Source organism: Geotrypetes seraphini, chromosome 6 (genome assembly GCF_902459505.1).
Source record: "Geotrypetes seraphini chromosome 6, aGeoSer1.1, whole genome shotgun sequence".
In the NCBI taxonomy this organism is placed as follows: domain Eukaryota; kingdom Metazoa; phylum Chordata; class Amphibia; order Gymnophiona; family Dermophiidae; genus Geotrypetes; species Geotrypetes seraphini.
The window spans coordinates 186,364,084-186,383,600 of NC_047089.1; the positions used below are offsets into that span (position 1 = coordinate 186,364,084).

At 43.4% G+C, this 19,517-nt stretch overlaps 1 protein-coding gene across 1 annotated transcript; it reads right to left on the reverse strand.

Moving 5' to 3' along the window:
- Positions 1-386: 386 nt before the first annotated feature.
- LOC117362609 (peptidyl-prolyl cis-trans isomerase-like) lies at positions 387-16,578 on the reverse strand. Its single transcript, XM_033949224.1, has 5 exons — positions 16,372-16,578; positions 10,195-10,225; positions 7,322-7,410; positions 1,425-1,597; positions 387-706 (listed from the first exon to the last, which is right to left on the reverse strand). Exons 1-5 carry the CDS (start codon positions 16,438-16,440, stop codon positions 574-576), a joined length of 495 nt encoding a protein of 164 aa, XP_033805115.1. The 5' UTR covers positions 16,441-16,578; the 3' UTR covers positions 387-573.
- Positions 16,579-19,517: the final 2,939 nt, after the last annotated feature.

The window sequence follows — 19,517 nt, forward strand, 5'->3', positions numbered from 1 at the left end:
AACTCTTGAAGCAGTATGATGACAGGGGAAAGAGCAAATTTCATTCTCAAGGTAGCAACTCTTGACTAGCCATGGCAGGTATGAGCAGCAGTGAATGAGGGTGCTCCTATGCCCATAACCAACAAGGGGGAGGGGGGTGACTTCTTGGCTTCAGTTCAATGAAACCAAGGTTTCAGTTGAGTTCTACTGCATACATTGTAAACCCTGGTTTGTTTTTGTTTTTTTTTTGGGGGGGGGAATCTAGCCTCCATTAAGTAGTTACACAGAAATCAGCTACAATTATACAGATTAATACTAGCAATACATATTTAATTAGCTTTCTTCAATACCTACCCCCTCTAACATCAGGGGGTACCTATATGAAGTTTACACTATTAACTAACAAATTTCCTCAAGGACAGTAGACTTTTATTTCATATTTGTCTGTCCAAATGGACTCTGCACAATGTGAATAAGGACATTTCCTCAAACGTTACACAGTAGCAAGTCAAAAGCACCTTGATGACAGGATACAGAATGTCAGAAACAAAGACATAGCATAGCACCAGCTGGAACACTATAATTAAGGCCCTATCAGAGCTGCCCACAGTTTGCAATGACAATCCTTTTGTTGGTTTTGCCACTCTTTGACCCAAGTTTCTCAATTGCTTTCACAGTTTCCAAGCCACTCACAACATTGCCGAAGACAACATGTTTTCCATCCAACCTAGAAAAGGAAAAAGTTCAGATTTTAAGTTATATAAAAGTTAGTTAAAAGCCAACTGCCATTAATACCCATTCCATGTCTTCTAAGGCAGTGGTCCCCAACCCTGTCCCAGAGGACCACCTGGCCAATCAGGTTTTCAGGCTAGCTCTAAAGAATATGCATGAGAGAGATTTCCATATAATGGAAGACAGGCATGCAAATCTGCTCCATACATATTATTTAGGGCTTTCCTGTAATCCTGATTTGGCTTGGTGGTCCTCCAAGACAGGGTTGAGGACCACTACTCTAAGGCATACAAAATCATGAATTTGGTCTTCATTTTAGTTTAGAGCTGTCTCAACCCAGTCCTTGGCACACCTTTCCAAGCAGATTGTCAGAATATCCACAATAAACATACATGAGATTTGCTCATAAAGAGTAGTTCATGTAAATTTCATGTATATTGTGGATACCCTAAAAATCAGACTGCTAGGTGTCCTAAGGACTAAATTGAAAACTCCTGATTTAGAGGTAAACCTAATTTTGACCTAGAAAGAGCAACAGTATGTAAAAGCACATTTCCAAGTTTGGACTAATATGGGGCAGGGCCTCAGCACTACTTTTAAGGATAACTATTAGCTACTGTATCAACTTGGAAAGAACCACCTTAGGTGAATTTAAATATTCAGAGGCTCAAAACTTTAGATTATTATTTTTTTAAAGTTAGAGATAAACTCACCAGGGAGTAGATGCTGTACAGATGAAAAACTGGGAACCATTTGTATTTGGGCCTGCATTAGCCATAGACAGGATCCCTGGACCAGTGTGTTTAAGAGCGAAGTTCTCATCAGCAAATTTTGTTCCATAAATTGATTTTCCTCCTGTTCCATTGTGGTTTGTGAAGTCACCACCCTATAAGAGCAGCAAGCTAACAGATTAAACATCTACAGTTGTGTGATCAAACTTACAGCAGAGGCATGCCTCCAGATCAGTTTTGCTTAAGGTAGTTCTGTGCTTCATCACATTATCCTACAAGGCAGATATAGAAGTGTTCATATGTTAATACTCTTACAAGGGAAATGGAAACAAAATTGTTAAAATTAATATTTGAGAGAAGTGTCATACAAGATAGTTGATTTTTCTAGTGCTCCAAGAGGTAAAAAAACAAAAACCCAGGATTATGGACACCCCCCCCCCCCCCCACACACACACCTTAATAGCCAAGCTAGTAGTAAGCTGTGCTTGCTGGACTATTATATTTAACACGTTCCAAGAAAAACATAACCAGATTGAAACTGATTCAGAACACCAATTTATTGTCTGAAGAAGTTTTGATCACATTACTCCTTTTTATCATGAGTTGCACTGGCTTCCTGTGGAGGTACGTATAATCTTCAAACTGGGTTGCTTATGTTATAGTTGCCTATGTTCTAGCCCCATTCTATTTGGCCCAGAGATTTTCAGTAGCATCCCAAAATAGTAGAAAATCGCATGCTCTCTTTGTATTTCCTTCTATCAAGGGTTATAAAAGCAAGAAATACCATGATCAAACAGCTTTCCACGATAAGGTTTTGCGACCATTGTTCTTCATATCTCATTCTTATGAACATTTTAGAAAACTGAAGACTTATCTTTTTTCAAAATATTTGGTCAATTAAACCTCTAATGCTTTGTTATTATGTATAACTTGTAAACCACATTGGTTACACGGTATAGAAATACAATGTTGCTAAGTCAGCTGTTAACATGACAAACACTGTGCATGTTCTGTTAGATGCCATCAACTCGTGCTCAAGTCCTAGCAACTTGATGAATTGCGGATCTAAAGAAAATTGGTTTTGTGCTGTCTGGAAAGGTCCTCCATCGTTATCCCCATGGTTGTTTTCAATTTGTCCAGCCATCTGATTACGGGTTACCCTCTTTGCCTGGTTCCTTCGATCTTCTCAAACATGTCCTTCTCCAGTGATCTCTCTTCTGATCGTGTGACCAAATAAGAATGGCAAAACTTCATCATTTGGGCTTCGAGTGACATAGCTGGTTTGATCTCTTCTAGAAACGATTTGTTGGTTCTTCTGATGGTCCACAGAACATTGTATACATACTCCTAATTCGACAATAGGAAGAATCTGGGCCCAGGAATGGGAAGCAGCTATTTAATGGGCCTGCTTAGTGAGCTCAAATGGTTTTCTGAAGGGCTGCATTTTGATTTTTACTACAGTCTGCATACATGGTGGAATGGCCATTTATTCCATCTGTAAATCTAGGCTTTAGATGCCAACCTCCCATTCTTTGCATGCCTTGAGAATAAAGGTGATCCAAAAGGCAAAACTCGTTGGTAACTGAGGTACTGAAGTACTCGCTCAACATCAAGCAAATGCCAACGCTTTATCCTCTTAAGACCTTGTAGGGCAAAAAGCATACAAACTTCCCAATTGACATGGAAGGCTTTCTTACCTTTGGTAAGAAAGATGGGACCATGCCTAAGGAGAGCCGTGTTTCTGTGAACCTAAGGAACAGCTTCCTGCAGGAAAGAGCTTGTAATTTAGAAACCTGTTTCGCTGATGTAACTGCCACCAGAAACAGTTTTAAGATATAAAAATGGAAACTTCCCGTTAAGGGCTCATATTGAGCAGTACCTAGACCCTGTAACATGATACTGCCAAGGCTCCAGGATGGAAAAGGGAACACACTAGAGCACAAAACTGCAGAGTCCCTTTAATGAACTGGGTGACATCTGGGTGAGAAACCCAAGGAGTCTTGTTCCCCTTGAGCTTGGAAACAGGAAAGATCTGCTACCTGCACTTTCAGAGAACCTACCAAGATCCTCTTCTGAAGTCCCTCTTGCAAAAATTCCAGGATTATTGAAAAAGTCAGAGCTTGCCAGGGCTCTACATCCTTCATCACACACCAGCGCTGAAAGGACTTCCAGGCCTTAGCTGCCACCGTGGACAGCTTCTTTGCTCTGAGCAAATGTAATGACCACATTCAAAGAACCATTGCTTGTCAGGGCGCCCACTCAAGAGCCATGCTGTAAGCTCAAAGTGTTCCAGATTCTCAATAAGGACTGGTCCCTGAGTGAGAGGATACACTTGGACCGGAAGTCTGAGACCTTCATTCCTCTGGAGACAAACTAGGTCTGCATATCATGGTCTGTGAGGCCAATCGGGCACCACTAGGACTATCAAGCTGAGATGGATCGCAATTCTGCGAAATGACTCAGCTGAACATGTGCCATGAGAGAAAACATACAAAAGTTCATTCTCCAGCCACTGTCGGAACACATTCAACCCCTCGCTTCCAAGCACACTACAGCCAGCTGATTAGCTCCGAGCTCCAACTGGACCATTTCCACTGAAAGAGTGTCCAATATCCCTGAATGGGATGCAAAGTGTAGTGGGGTTCCCCAACCCTGAAGGCTGACTTCTGTCAGCACCACAATCTGTTAGGTCAGTGTTTTTCAACCTTTTTACACCTGTGGACTGGCAGAAATAAAAGAATTTAACTTCTAGAACTAAAATTTTAAAACCCCGTTTCTGCCCCATCTCCGCAAGCTCGGTCCCCACAAATCATCTGATCCCATCTGCACAAGCCTCAGTTATGATTTTATATTGAATGTATTTTATTAAAGTATAAAAAGAAACAATATTCTATACAATTGTCATTTTATAAATACAAATAATTCAGAGCAAGGATCAACAAAACCCCTGTCTCCCCTCCCCTTCATATATCTATTATTAAGAAAACAGAAATACAATGCTAACAGAATACTGCAGTCACACATGACAGGAATAGTGTTATGGGAGTGCAACTACAGGCAAGTGCCCCTGGTCAGAGAGAGCCCTAAGCCACTGCCTAGGCTTTGCAGTCCCCAGTTATGTCTAACACCAGCTCTAGCAGGATATATTTTTCAAATCTGATATTCTAATCACAAAATAGAAATAAAATTATTTTTTTCTACCATTTTGCCGTCTCTGGTTTCTGCTTTCATCTTCTTTTCACTCTCTTCTTTCCAGCGTCTGCCCCTTCCATCCACTGTCTGCCATCTCCCCCTTCCATATGGTATCTGACTTCTTTCTATGTCCCTCTCCCCTTTCCATCCAGCCTGTACCCCCTCTCCTTTTTACATGATTCATTCCAGCTTCACTGCTCTCTTCATTTTTATCTCTTACACCAGATATAGCATCATTGTTCCTCTGCTTATTTCTCTGCTGACCCCTTCCTATCTTTCTCATGCCTATCTCTCCCCTTCCCCTCCTCTAATCTCCCTGCCAGCTGTTTCCTTCCTTTTTTCCTTCTCCCTTCCCTCCTCCTTCTGTCCAGCAGTAACTCTCTTCCCTTCCTCCCCTCCCAGCAGCATCTCTCCTTCCCTCCAGGGCCAGTAGCAGCTGTCCCTCTTTTCCCTTGTCCAGCAGCTTCCCAGACTCCTTTCCCTCCTCCCCTCCCAGCAGCATCTCTCCTCCCTCTGTCCAGGTCCAGTAGCAGCTGTCCCTTTATTTCCCATGCCCAGCACCTTCCCAGCCTCCAACAGTGGCTTTCTCTCCTCCAAGCAACTCTCCTTATTTGCCAGCGCAGCGATTCAGGAAGGCAGCCTTAGGTCCTTTGTTGGGTCACGCCGCCTCTGAGGAAAGAGGAAGTTGCATCATCAGAGACGGCCGCGATTCAGCAAAAGCCCCAAGGCTGCCTTCCTGAATCACTGCGCTGTTAAGTAAGGAGATCTGCAGAGAGGGGAGAAAGCCACTGTCTGAGGCTCCCTATGATCTCTCCGGCCCAGCTGAAAATATCTCAATCTTGCCGGCCCTGCATGGATCAGCAGGAAATTGAAGTTAATCAATCTCCCCGGCCCTGTGCAGACCGGCAGCAATTTCCTGCGGACCGGCACAGACACAGAGAGAGAGAGGCCTGAACCAAAAGGGGAAAGACAGGAGGCAGATGCTGGACTATGGGAGGTGCAGACAAGAGAGGGGGAGAGACCTGAGGAAGAACAAAGATATGCAAGATCATAACAGAAGGAGACATGTTGCCAATAGGGATAGAGGAGAGAGAGGAAGAAAAGTTGGACTTATGGAGGGACAGAGAGAAATGTTCATTGGAAAGCGAATGCGGTCAGGAGAGGAACCATGCAGGAGGAGGCAGAAAGCAAGAAATATTGGATGCAGTCAGAAGGAAGTCCCAACGAGAAACTAATTAAAATCACCAGACAACAAAGGTAGGATTCCAATTTAGTGATTAAAATGTGTCAAGTTTTGAGAATTTTATAATCTGCTGTCTATATTTTGCACTGTGTGTCTATTTCTATAGTTGTTACTGATTGCATATTTTAAAGTCATCTGCCTTGACCGCTCAAAAAAACCCCAAATATAAATCATTAACATTTTCTCTGCATAGTGTGCAGTTTTAATTTTGTGGTTACCATTATAAATAAGTTTATATTGTGTGTACATGAAAAATGAATGGAAGAAATTACATTACAATTAGTACTATTATAATGGAGGTGGGGACAGGGGCAGAGCTTGGTCTGGGGTACTTGGTTGGTATGTGCTAGACTTAGTGTACTTGGCTTGATGAAGTTGAGAAACACTGGTCAAGGTGACTATGGAGTTCACTCAGTAAGGGCTCCTTTTCAAAGCCACAGTAGCGATTCTCCCATTGCAAATGCAAAGTCCATTCAATTCTTATTGGCCTCAGTGCATTTGCTGTGGCAAACTGCTACCGAAGCTTTGTATAAGGAACCCTAAGGCAGGAGCTACTGTCTCTGTGCTAAGTCTTAAACAAAAAACAGATTGCCAGGGATGCAAAAGCATTAACTGATTCCAACATGAGTTTGTGAAGTTGATTGAATACCACTCTCTCAAGTACGGTAGTTTTGAAAGAAATGGAAGGTTTGATACTGGTCAGTAGTTATTTGGAATAAGAGGATCTGCATTACTTTTTTCAAGGGTGGCTTAAATGCTCCTGGAACACAGTTTAAGTGTCAAATCTTAAAAAAAGGAAGTCATAGGACCATTGGAAAATAGTTAACTAATAAAAATAGTGCATATTTAATTTTCCCCACCACCAAATTGCCCCATCCCGCCCAGCTACTTTTTCATGCAAGAACACTGTTGGACATAGTGATGGAAAGAGATATGTGGAATGGTGCAGGAGAGGGGTGATAGGAATGGGAACAGGGACAGTGGTGAAAAATGCTGCACATGATCCAGGGGATGAGGGAGAAATATTGGACTGTGAGTGGGCCAAAAAAGAGGGGAGATGTCAGACCACTGGAAGGAGGGGATGTCTATGAGAGAACTTGCCCAGTAACTAATCAGTACAAGTACAAGTTTATAAGAAACCAAGACTTTGGCTGAGACCGATTTGTTTATAAAAATAAATAGAAGAAATGGCATTACAATCAGTCTATTATTACAGGGGTGGAGTCTGGGAAGGGTACTCTGTTGGTATTTATTAGACTTAGGGGGTACTTGGCTTAAAAAGGTCGAGAAACACTGCTTTAGATTACAAATCTGTATCTTGACTTGTCATGGTCCAAACCATTTGCCCTACTATGCCCAACTGCATTAACAAAATGACAGCTGAAATACAACAGCATTTTCATACACCCATCAGCACTATAGAATATTCATCATGAAGACTTACTTGGCACATAAAGTCAGGGATGACTCTATGAAAAGTGGAACCTCTGAAACCAAAGCCTTTCTCTCCTGTACACAATGCTCTGAAATTCTCTGCCAACAAACACATGCAGATTAGTCAAACGACAATACTCCCCATCTGTCCAGTTCTTAATGATTTAACTATGCATACTTTATGCAATTCCTGAACTATTAAGTATGAGGACTTCTCCCTGCTGTCAGCAATATTTTCCAATTCCCAAGACGACATCAAGCATTACTAGCTTAGTAGTTAGAATAGCAAGCAGAGAGCCAGTCAAGTCTGGGCCAAATCCCAGCTCCTTGGAATTCTGGCAATAGGCAGGAGTGATGCCCACTAGAGAATGACATGGTGGCGGTTACCCGCGTTTAGCCGCGGGTAACCCACCAAAATGGGGAACGAAAAATAGCAGTCGTTGCGGGGACAAGGCCATTCACCGCCCTGTGGAGCGGTGAATGATCTTGTCTCCGCAGTGAGGCATCAAGGATCGCTTGGTCCCCACAACCCCTGCCCGCCCGATCGATCGTAGTGTTTAGCCAGCTCCCTCCCTTCACCTCACCTTAGTTTGCAGGCTTTCTTTTTCGGCGACCCACACGCGCGGCTGCTCAGTGTTCAATCTTCTGCTCTGACGCAACCGGAAAGAGGAAGTTGCAGCAGAGCAGAAGATTGAACACTGAGCAGCCGCGCGTGCAGGTCGACGAAAAAGAAAGCCTGCAAACTAAGGTGAGGTGAAGGGAGGGAGCTGGCTAAACATTACGATCGATTGATCGGGCGGGCGGGTGGGGGCTACAGGGACCGCGCGATCGCACGTGTTCCCAAGAACTGGAAGGAGGGAGTGAAAGGGAAAAGGATTCTGGGCCAAGGGGATGAAGAGGGAAAGAAAAACCCACAGCAGGAAATAAAGGGGAGGACAGGCAGGTGAGCCAGATGCTGGAAACAGGGGGGGGGGGGAAAGAAAGAGGGAAAGAAGCTAGATGGGGTTGAAAAGAAGAGACACACTGGTATGGAAGAGGAAGATAGGGGAAATCTGGACACAGGAAGGTAACAGAAAGAGGGGAAATTATGTGCATGGGGCATAGGGACAGACATAAAGGGGACATGCCATGGGGATGGTATATGGACACGGGGGGGGGGGGGGGGGGCAATGGCAGATACATAGGGAAGATATTAGAAATGGGGAAAATAGGAGCACAGAAGCGAGATGGTTTGTGGGGATGGGACAGGGACTGAGCTCGCAGGCTCCAGTGGTTTGCACAAATTACATTGTAACGTGCCATGAAAGTAAGAGGGAAGAAGGTAGATTGATAGGCCACGCAAGAGGAGCTGAAGGATGGTAGAAAGGAACAGATGGTAAAGGAGGGAGGGAAGGGTGGTGGAAAGGAATAGAACAGACATTGAAGGAGGGTGGAGAGGAAGAGACCCTGAAGGGAAATGTGAAAGACAAGAGTGGGGAGAAGATGCTGGAAGGGAAGAAGACAGATGCCAGACTATGGGGGAGCGGAGGGAAGAAGATGGGTGCTAGACCAATTGGTGGGGGGGGGTGAAGGGAGAGGCACAGTAACAGCAAATGGAAGACGCAGAGAGAAGACACACAGTGGATAGAAGGAATTGAATGAGAAGATGTGGAAAGCAGAAACCAGACAACAAAGGTAGAAAAAAAAAAAAATTATATTTATTTATTTATTTTTGGCTTTAGGATAAAGTAGTATATTAGTTGTGTTGATAAAAATTTATAAACAAAGCCCTGCCAGCTGAATATCTCTTTCTCTAGTTCAGCAGCAGGAACATTGATTTATAAGAAAGGAATAAGCTAAATATTACAGTACTAAGGCTTATATGGATGCTGCGAGGACGGTGACGGGCGATAAATGGGATAGCAGTAGCAGTGACGGGGCCCTGGTCAGAACTGGCCTATCCTTTACTGCCAGAATCAGATACTTGAGCTTTGCTCTGCCTGTTTCCAGTAGAAAAACCCTGCTCCAATCTGTATTGGAACAGAATTTCCAGGTATTCCAAGGACTGTCAAAGCCAAGTGGCTATTTCTGAAGTTTTATCATCCAGCTTAGGCTCTGCAGAAGCTGGACCACCACGGGCTACTGCTGCTTTTCCCTCTGCCTCAGGCGGTGCTCTTAGCCGATCCAGGTAAGGGTGCACTTGTATCCTCTCCTTACAGAGTTTTGCCACTACCATAAGCATTATCTTGGTGAAGGTACTTTAGCCAGACTAAACAGAAGAGCAGAGCACTTAGATATTCTAGTACATAGAACCTAAAGAACATTCTGTGAGCCAGGAACAGGGGAATATGCATATAAGCCTCTGCCAGAACCAAGAGGCAAGGAATTCCCCCGGTGCCATTGATACAATGACTGACCAGACCGTTTCCATGAGGAAGCAGGGGACCTTGAGGGCTGCACTGACCAGCTTCATATCCAGGATCAGTCTCTAGTCATTCAAGTCTCTTTTGGGCACGATAAAGTATATTGAGTATCTGTCTGAGCCCCATTTGCCTTCTGGTATGTCTCAGGGGAACAGAGCCTCTGCAGCACCAAAAGACTCACTTACAGGAGAAAAAAAAACCTGGGAAAACCCCCCCCAGAAAACGTGAGCACAACAGAGAGCTCCTACAACTTTGCTGTAGAGAGTAAGACTGAAGAAATATAGCACAGCCTAGAATGAGAGGAGGAGCTGAAGAGTATGTATATTAGTCTCTATAGACTTCACAATAAAGGAGGGTAAATATCTGTTGGTCAACTAGAAGCATAAAAACAGAACTAGCCAACAAAGAAAGGACACTTTGAAAACTTAGATAAACAATGGCTTTTTGAAATGTTTTGTATTGCCTAAAGCAAAGCACATACCTGCAGTCTTTGGAACAACATCAGCCCTTAGCTGTGGAAGAGGGGGAAAAAAAAAAAGGAAAGGGAGTCAAGTTTCAGTGAAGTTCACCACAAAAATTAAAATGGACCTATCTGTGCACATCCCACAGGTATCATGAGCCTGAAGTGTACAGAATAAGATTCTGAAGTTTGAACTCTTCCAGATACAGTAGTTTATTTGCCATGTTACTAGGAAGACATTTTTGAATTGACACCATGCTTGCTTCCCCCCTCCCAGCATGTACAGCAATTTTTACATTTAAGGGGTTACCATTGCATATACTGGGGGGGGGGGGGAAAGCAAGCATGGCGTCAATTAAAAAAAATGGCTTCATAATAACATGTGAAGCCAGAAAATAGGCAGAGAATCTGCATACTTAACAGCAACACAATGGTAAGTAGAGTCTTTATAGCTGCTGCTAGCAGGGTTAGTTAACACTATTAGACAGTAGGCACATTTATGGGTCTTTATAAAGGACAATTTATTTTTCACAACACTCCAAGTCATTCCACTCCTTTCCTGCTCCCTCCCAACCCCTGGATCTTCACTGAACACCTCCCCTATACTTCCTTTCCAGAAGTAATGTAGGTAAAGCTCTAGGGTAGTGTCTCAAACTGTGTGCCATAGCAGAGTGGTGTGCCCCAAAGAGATTCCGGGTGCCATGAGAGATTCCATGTACTTCGCCTACACAAGAGTTATGAGTGTGTGCTTAAGGATACAACCACACAGAAAATCATTCTTTGACGTGATTCATCCTTGAAAACTAACGACAAGTAATTTTATTTTTTATGCAGTAGTTATCCTAACTTGAGCAACAAAGCAACTGAGGCTGTGTTACTGTTTGAATCTTATCTTTGCAAACTTGGATTTTCAGCTCCGACAGAATTAGAATTGCTAATCATTGTGCTTATTTTTTAGTACAAATTAACTCAAAACTTCATCCATCTGCATCTCTTTTCAATTTAATTTCTATCTACTTTAGTAAGTCTCAAATTTATTTTTTTGTTGGTTTTGCATTTTTATAATTTCAATTATAATGTGCTAGAGCTACACAGTTTTGAGAGACACTGCCCTAGGGCCTAGTATTCAGTGTGGTGGCAATAACAGGGTGCAAGCGCATACTTCTGGTGGAGCCTAGTAAAAGCAATGAGTGAAGAACTAGGGAAATTGGGCAGATTAATTTAACCCACTGCTACAAAACCAAGTACTGCAAGGATGGACAGCATCAAAGAAAAATATACCATGACATATCCAAGGTTTGTAGAAATACAAACATGTAAACTTTTTTTCCAGAAATTTTAGCCAGTCTTCTGGCAACTACATGTGCAAAAATATGTGCAAGTCCTGAAAAAAAGAAAATCATCAGTAACCCTGCCCTCCTAAGCACATATGATACAGACTCCCTAAATATTTGGGCCCTAGGCAAGTATCTATTTGCCTATGATTTAACTCTATCCAGGCTGCCACTGCAGAGAGTTCCCCAAGAGTGTCTCTTGTAGAACTTTGCTGTAGTTGCAAAAGGAGTTAGTGAGACCTGTGCTGCAGTCTGTGCACCCTATCCCCACCCCCTCCCGCCTAGATCTTACCTACAGTCCCTGAAGCTAGTCACCCTGGATGCAGGCAGAGCAAGGGAATAGTGATGATTAACCCCTCTACCTGCATGTGACCAAAGCCCAAGCCTTCAGACATGAATTAAACATCAAGCTCCATCCTCTAAAAACTTTGCCAGTTATTTTAATCTAGCCAAACCATTAAGGGATTAATTGGCACTACAGAATTAATAAAATCAACTGAATTCAGTCAGAAAGTTTTGAAGTAGAAAGGAAGAAAAGATGAAATCAACTTAAAAATGCAGTACCTCATATCTGTAATCCATGTGTACACAGAAGAGGTCAGATTTTAGAAGCAGAGGCAGCTAGATGGTTGATCCGTAATGCTTATTAAGCCACTGCCTCAGATTTGTACAATTTTACACACTCCTCCCTTTTCTTCCTATTGTCTATTTTGTAATATTTGTCTTTATTCAAATTTAAACTGCTTTGATATTCTATGGATTGAAGGGCGGATTAGGTTCCTAGCGCAATCTTTCAAGTAGAAGAGAAACCTGAGTTAAGTACACTGTAATCCACACAGAAAACCAATGGTGCAGACCCAAAACGTGTGCATGGAAATATCAGCGAGTTAAAAAAAAATTAAAAAATTAAAAAAAACCTCCATAATCTGAATTGCAGAAAAATGCTCTCCAACAATGAATTCAGACTGGATCTGTTTTACTCACCGATATTGTTTCCATCCACACATGTACCTTATAATTGAGCGTCCACAGTCTGGGACCCCTGAGGAAGGCGTGTTTAGCCAAAAAAAAACAGACCTTGTTGGGTCTGCACCATTTTCTATGTTGATTTATATGGATTACTGTGTACTCTCCTTGTGTTGGACTGAGAATAAATACCTGCATCAAGGACATATCTTCCAAGGTATCATTCTTGTTTTCTCCTTTCCACTGTGGAATTGTTGTTTGGGGGGGGGGGGGGGGGTGTTGCTAATTAAGAAACACGAGTTGACCAGTGTGTTATCTGCTTTTAACCGAGTTGTGTGGAAGATATCTACCAGGAATTTTTCAGCTTTGCCTCCTTCCTCAGTGGGCTGTGCAGAAGTTCCTCGTTTGTCTCAAAACAGTTGTAAACCACTATAAGGGAGAAATAAAGAGGGGCACAGGGAGCCTCCCTGACCATCCACTTGGGCTGATCTGAAGAGAAATAAAGTGGAACAAAACCAGCCACCTACTCGAGTGGAAGTAGATATAGATAACTTAAGGAGCCTCTTAGCAACAGAGGTTGCTTACTCCTGGCAGAATTCTGCACAAAACCCCTGAAACTTCTTTCAATATTTCAAGAATTCACTCATCTTAAGGTCTGAAATTCCTTCCAGTCTTTTCCTTTCCCAGGTTTCAGCCTCCTCTGTTCCCTCTCTCACTCCAACTGGAGCATCTGGCCTCCTCCATCTCTCTCTAAATCCTACCTTACTCACACCCTGAATCCTCTCCCTCACTCTCTTCACTGGCTAAGAATCTCTTCCTCCCTTCCCACCCCCTTTCTGGTCCAAACAATTCTACCATCACCCCACCCCTTGGGAGTCCAGCATCCATGCCCCCTCACCCCATCCAGCTAACCACCCCTCGCTTTTACCCGGAATCCCTTTCCTGCTGTCCATGGCCTGGCATTCCTGTCTCCTTCTCTCCACAGCCAAGCACCTCTTCCTACCACCCCTTTCTGGTCTCTCTCTACCATCCCCCTCCCCTGCTTATAGATCCAGCATCCATGTCCCCTCACCTCCTTCTCTTGCATCTCTTCCTCCATTCCCACCCTGTTTGATCTTGGTCATTTTCTCCACCCCCTCCCCAAACTTATAGGTCCAGCATCCATATCCTCTCCTTCTTCCACCAATTGTGGTCTACCATGTCCCCTTCCGGTCTAGGACTGCCCTCTTTCTCCAACCATTCCACCCTTTAGCATCTCCCTGCCGTGCTGCGCTTGATAACACCCCCTCCCTTCGTGGAGCTGGTATCTTGCACACACTGGAAAACAGGCTGCTTGCAGCCAGCCCCACTAGGGCCTTTCTTCTGTCACGTCAAAAATGACATGGTAGAGGAAAGGCCCTGGCGGGGCCAGCCACAAATAGCCTGTTGTAGCTGGCTGCTAGTGCTGCCTTTGGGAGGACCTGCAGGTAAGAGATACCAGCTCCACACAGGGAGGGCTGCGATTGAAGGCAAATCTGCGTGGAGAAAGTGTTATCAGGTGAGGAGCAGGACCAGGAATGCATGAGACAGGTCTACGCATAATTCTGTAATTCTCTTTTACTCTTCAAACTTGTCTGACAGTAGAAAATCCTCTTGGTATAACCCTCCCACCATTTGGGTCTCACAGAGAACCAGGGTATGAACCCAACTCCGCCATCGCCAATAAGAAGGTGGGTCCGAGGAAGTCCAAGATTGCAGTATGCTCTTGAAAGCCAGACCTTCTGACATAGCAGAACTCCCCTTCTGTGAAATCCCTGAGATATCCAGCACAAATTGCTCCACCATCCCGTCTCCCCCCCCCCACAGAAAAAAAGAGCAATCGAACAGTTTACTTAGATAATTCACTATAAGGGACCAGAGCTGCTGGATATGTCTGCAGCATCAGAAAGAATGAGCCAGCGTGCTGGGTTCCCCATCACACTTGATACAAAGTGGCTTATCAATTCCACCCCTCTTAAAGAGCTGTGACTGACAGGTAAGTCCGATAAAGGACATTCCCGCAAACTCGCTCCTACCAAAGTAGGAATTCCCTTAACATTCCATAAAACATCCCATAAGCCTAGATACAATTGGAGCTCCTTCTCCCAAAAGGACTTAATTATTGACACATCTAAGGTGCCTTCCAAAGCAGGGCTGTGGAGTCAATAGATAAATCCTTCCACTGCTCAGTTTCTGGTACTCACGACTACGACTCCAGGTACCCAATATTGTCTCCGACTCCTCAGCCCTGTTTCAAAGTAATCAAAGCTCCATGAAGGGATAAAATTTAAGTTTACAGCTTCTGCTCCTGCAAAAAAGCCCCTCACATGCCTTCCAATGCTCTTACCCAGACAGTTCGGTGAGAGCAAGCTGATTATAATGTTTAACCTAGCAATATGCAAACGTATCCCCCCAGACACCCAATATTTCTTGGAGCTGTAAAAGATGTTTCAAACATCCTGACTCCTCCACCACTATTAGGTCAAACCCAAGCCTTTTCAATGTCGAAACACAACATTCTCCCTCTCCAGAGCAAACGCCAGGTTCCCGCTAATAACTGGTCAGTAAGGTATCCCCTTTATTTAGTAGCCTCCACCCAGGCTACCAAATAAATTCTCGGCTACCAAATAAAGGATAATTCTCTCTTTGTAGGCTGAGACCCACAAAGTACATCTTGGGTTAAATGGTGTGGGGTCTCAAATGCCACCATTTTTTAATATGGCAGCACAGAAGAGCTAGTGGACATTAACCCTGCCTCTTTCTCATACACGGGGGTAGGGGCCAAGGATCAGAGGTGCTGAGGTGCCAGTGGAAACTAGGGCAATTTTCCTCTAGAAAGTGGCAGAAATTTGCTGCCAAGAAAAGACCAAACTTATGCTACATTTATGTTCCCATGTTGTGTTCACTTTAAAGTCTTCTTCAGCAATTCTATGTATTGAGGCAAAATGGCTAACAACCTCCTAACTATTCATTTTAGAAATGCTATGCACCAGTGTCTACTATACTACACAACCCTGTAAAGTGAACACCGACTTCAGTAACCATATACTGTACTTCTGAGGACCCACACTGAAAGCTACTGTAGCCACAATAGCTCTCCTAGGATAGATCATGAATATCATCCACCTCCTATTCCACAAACTTAGACCAGCCCCTAATGCTCTCATTCAGGGCCTTTAGTTTCCAGAACAAAGGGAGAAATACGACTTCAATTCTTAACAGCTAGTCACCACCACAAATTAAGCAACCGCAACACTGCAATAAGTATACCCGAATTCGCCACATTGTAATGCAAGTATGGCCCTTCAGAAGTTAGTTCCAGTTACCTAATTTGATTTCTCTCGGTTAACGGCACGTGAATCTTTATGTCTGTCTTCTAAATGCTACTTTTATGCTACAGTTTCACACAGGCAGAAGTTATTAGTATACTACACACCATAAGCACAAGGTCTAACGGCTCTTTAAGGCCGACTGTTTAATTTGTAGGGCAGTGGTAACCAATATGAAGTAGTGTGGAAAAAGAAAGGTAAGACCAACTCGCAGCAAGGAGACCACGTGCGGCCCCTAAAGCTAGGCCACTTGCAATGCAGGCTAGGATCACTTAAAGTACAAGATTTCAAATAAGAAAAACCAGAAGGCTTAAATCCGTCTTTTCAAATAAGATCAATTAAAAAAAAAGCTGCAAATAGGCAGGCGGGTGGGCAGGCGAAACAAGAGAAAGAAACTAAAGAGCCTACTTTGAAGCCAAAAAAGATTACCATACCTTAAATACTAATAAGTGGCCAAGCAGTGGCCCTGGTCCTCCCCTCCCCCTCCCATTTATAAGAACTATATGGCATCGAGCGGCCCAGCATATTCACACCCATCCCATCGTCCTCACCATCATAACGATGCGACCAACAGCTGCACCGTCTGCTGCCATATCGAAGAAGACTTGCGGGAGAGCCATGCTAGCTACGGTGGACTCGTTCCAAATCAGCAACCTTCTCTACCCCACAGTATAACGGAAAGAGAACAAACCCGGCCCAACGTGCAACATATATAGAGAAACGGAAAGGGCAGATCGACGTGCTGAAAGGACCAATCCGACTCAGAGAAAGTTTAGCGCGCGAGGGAACACAAAAAAGGGGCGGAGCTGGAGATACGAACGTCTCCAGTTTCTGAGCTCGGGCAGTACTGAAAGAGGCGGGAATATATCAGTGATTGACAGTCGAGTTATATAGTTTGACGGAAGCTCGTGCAGACGTTGTCCAATAAGACGGATCTCTTTTCCTGCAGGACCAAATTAACAAATACTGTATTCGGTTTTATTGTAATAGAAGTTATTGTATCCTTATTGTTTGCTTGTAGCGGGCTCCTGTGCTCTATTTCATGTCAGACTCATCTCACACAGGACAGTACCGGAGCAATGCAGACAATGCAAGGACGTTGAAAACCTTATGCAAATTTAAATTCGTAGACTCTCCTCCCCGGAAGGTTGTTTGTTTGGAATTTTGTCAAAATATCCTTATTTGTTTTTAATATTAAAAAAACCAAAAGTACAACAATAGTAGCAAAAATAATAATGGGTACAGGAGACTTGGCAGAGTTGCATATGAAATAAGAGAAAAATATTGAATTTAGATGGCAAAAAACCCCAGACAAATATACTGTATCTTTAATAATATACAGGGTGCCCACAAAAACACTCCTTAATTTTAAATGGTTCCAAAATCAAAACTTATTGGAATATATTTATAAATAAGATGACAGCAAATACAAGTCCGAAAAAGCACAGTTAGCAAGATGTATTGTAGGAGGAGTGTGTGGTGCAGTGGTTGAAGCTACAGCCTCAGCACCCTGGGGTTATGGGTTCAAACCCCCACGCTGCTCCTTGTGCTCTTGGGCAAGTCACTCAGTCCTCCTTAGCCCCAGGTACATTAGATAGATTGTGAGCCCACCAGGACAAATAGGGAAAATGCTTGAGTACTTGATTGTAAAACTGCTTAGCTAATCTTGATAGGCAGTATATAAAAACCTAATAAACTTGAATTTACACAATCGCTTGCACTTTCACCCTTATAAGCTGCAATTGGTGCAGAAGTTGCAACCTAACAAAATGACCAGATGTTCCTTAAGTAGCCCCCGAGATCATTGGATATTACTGTTTGTGACTTTTTCCTTTGGGGGTATGTGAAAGAGTGTACATACCTCCACTACCTGCAACTATGTATGGTTTGCAGAAATGCATCACTGAAGCTATAAATGCAATCACGCTGGATAGCTTCGGAGCGTCTAGTCCGAGCTCGATTATCGCATCGATGTTGGCCGAGTAACGTTTGGAGCGCACATCGAGTGTATGTAATCAACAGATACCATATTAAACTTTATGAGGTGATGAATCTGTAGCCTCAAATGTGAAAGAATATTCCAATAAATTTAGGTTTTGTAACCATTTAAAATCAAGCAGTGTTTTTGTGGGCACCCTGTAGTTCAATGGGCCTCCAAATTTTACATATCTTTTTATAAGATATATATTTTTGGTATTTGTAGAATTGTCACAAAAAATGAATATTTAGGGACCCTTTTACTAAGATGCACTAAGAATGATTCCTGTGCAAACAACATACAATTTCTTATGGATATGTTGTGTATCCCAAATTGCTAGTTGGATTGTAGAAGGTGTCAATCATTTTTCTCAGCTCTTTCTCCTTATCTCCCTGGGCAGTGCCCTCTCTCTTTAGTCTTAACTTCTACAAGTGAGTTGAGAAGGTGTCTTTCCTCTGCTCTGCACTAGATTTGTTATTTTTGGGTATTACAGTAATCCAATCTTTTTTTAGGCTTCCCTGTGCTAAGAGGTTCACAGTAGTCCTGGGACAGCTCTGCCTGGGAGAAGGGTTAGATGTTGGGGTCTGAAGCCAGGAGGCAGGTCCAACATTATGGGAGGGAAACAGGGCAGCTGCCATGGGCCCCAGAGCTCCAGGGGGTCCCGCTGTCTGGGTGGGACCAGCCCTATAATGAAGCCAACTGAGGTGTGATAAATACATGGCATGAGGCCATTCTCTGTCAGTTGAAAGGAAACTCCAGAGATAGAGGGCATGGGATGAAGTTAAGGGGTGACAAAGCTCAGGAGTAATCTAAGGAAATATGTGTTTTAAAAAGGGTGGTAGATGCATGGAATAGTCTCCCAGTAGAGGTGGTGAAGACAAAGATTGAATTCAAGAAAATATGGGACAGGCCCATGGGATCTCAGACTGAGATGAGCAGACTGGATGGGTCATTTGACCTTTATCTGCTGTCATGTTTCTATTTTACTGCTAGTTATCTTGAGCCCCTAACGCATAGCCCTTGTGTGGGCAAAGCACCGTCATTGTCATGCTTGTTTGGTTGTAGTTTATTTACCACAAAGAGTGGAGGAAGAGGGCCAATTTAGCACCAGCATACAGATAATTTGGGGGATGCTGCCTATTCCAGAATGCATTCTGATGACCAACTAGTCTACCACATTCCGGCAGCAGAGAATATGGTTTCATAATTTCAATTTTCAGTACACAGAAATACACTCATTATGCTCTGATTTCACTTTTATTGCCATGCAGATATTAAAGGTTCAGAATATATCTCCCACTTAGCCATCAGTGCTACTATGAATCTAAGCTGAAGAGGGGGGCTTGGGCCAAACTGGTGTGCTGCTTCTTGCAGAAATCATGATTCATGAAAGGCCACTGCGGGAGCAGACTGCTGGGCATGATGGACCACTGGTCTGACCCAGCAGTGGCAATTCGTATGTTCTTATGCATCAATGCCAGATGAATGACTGAAAAATAGGCTCAGGCAAGGAGATTTGATAGAAACATGGTTATACAAAAGATGCAAAAATACAGAATCTGCATGGGTGTCCAGTACAGCACCACCAAAGGTTCACATTTCATGGTCATCCATAATCACATTTTTTATTTGAATTATTCTGTGCATGCATGCTTCTGGAATAATCTTAGGAACAAACTTAGGCCAGTAAAAATGATGCCTTCTCGAGCAGATAGCATT

Bases quoted from the DNA above. Each gene is read 5' to 3' on its own strand.
- LOC117362609 (XM_033949224.1), bottom strand. From the start codon at position 16,440: ATGGCTCTCCCGCAAGTCTTCTTCGATATGGCAGCAGACGGTGCAGCT. The intron at 7,411-10,194 runs GTATGTGCTTTG...GTTTGTTGGCAG, and splicing joins TGTTGTTCCAAAGACTGCAG to AGAATTTCAGAGCATTGTGT. The intron at 707-1,424 runs GTGAGTTTATCT...TTCCTTTTCTAG, and splicing joins TGTACAGCATCTACTCCCTG to GTTGGATGGAAAACATGTTG.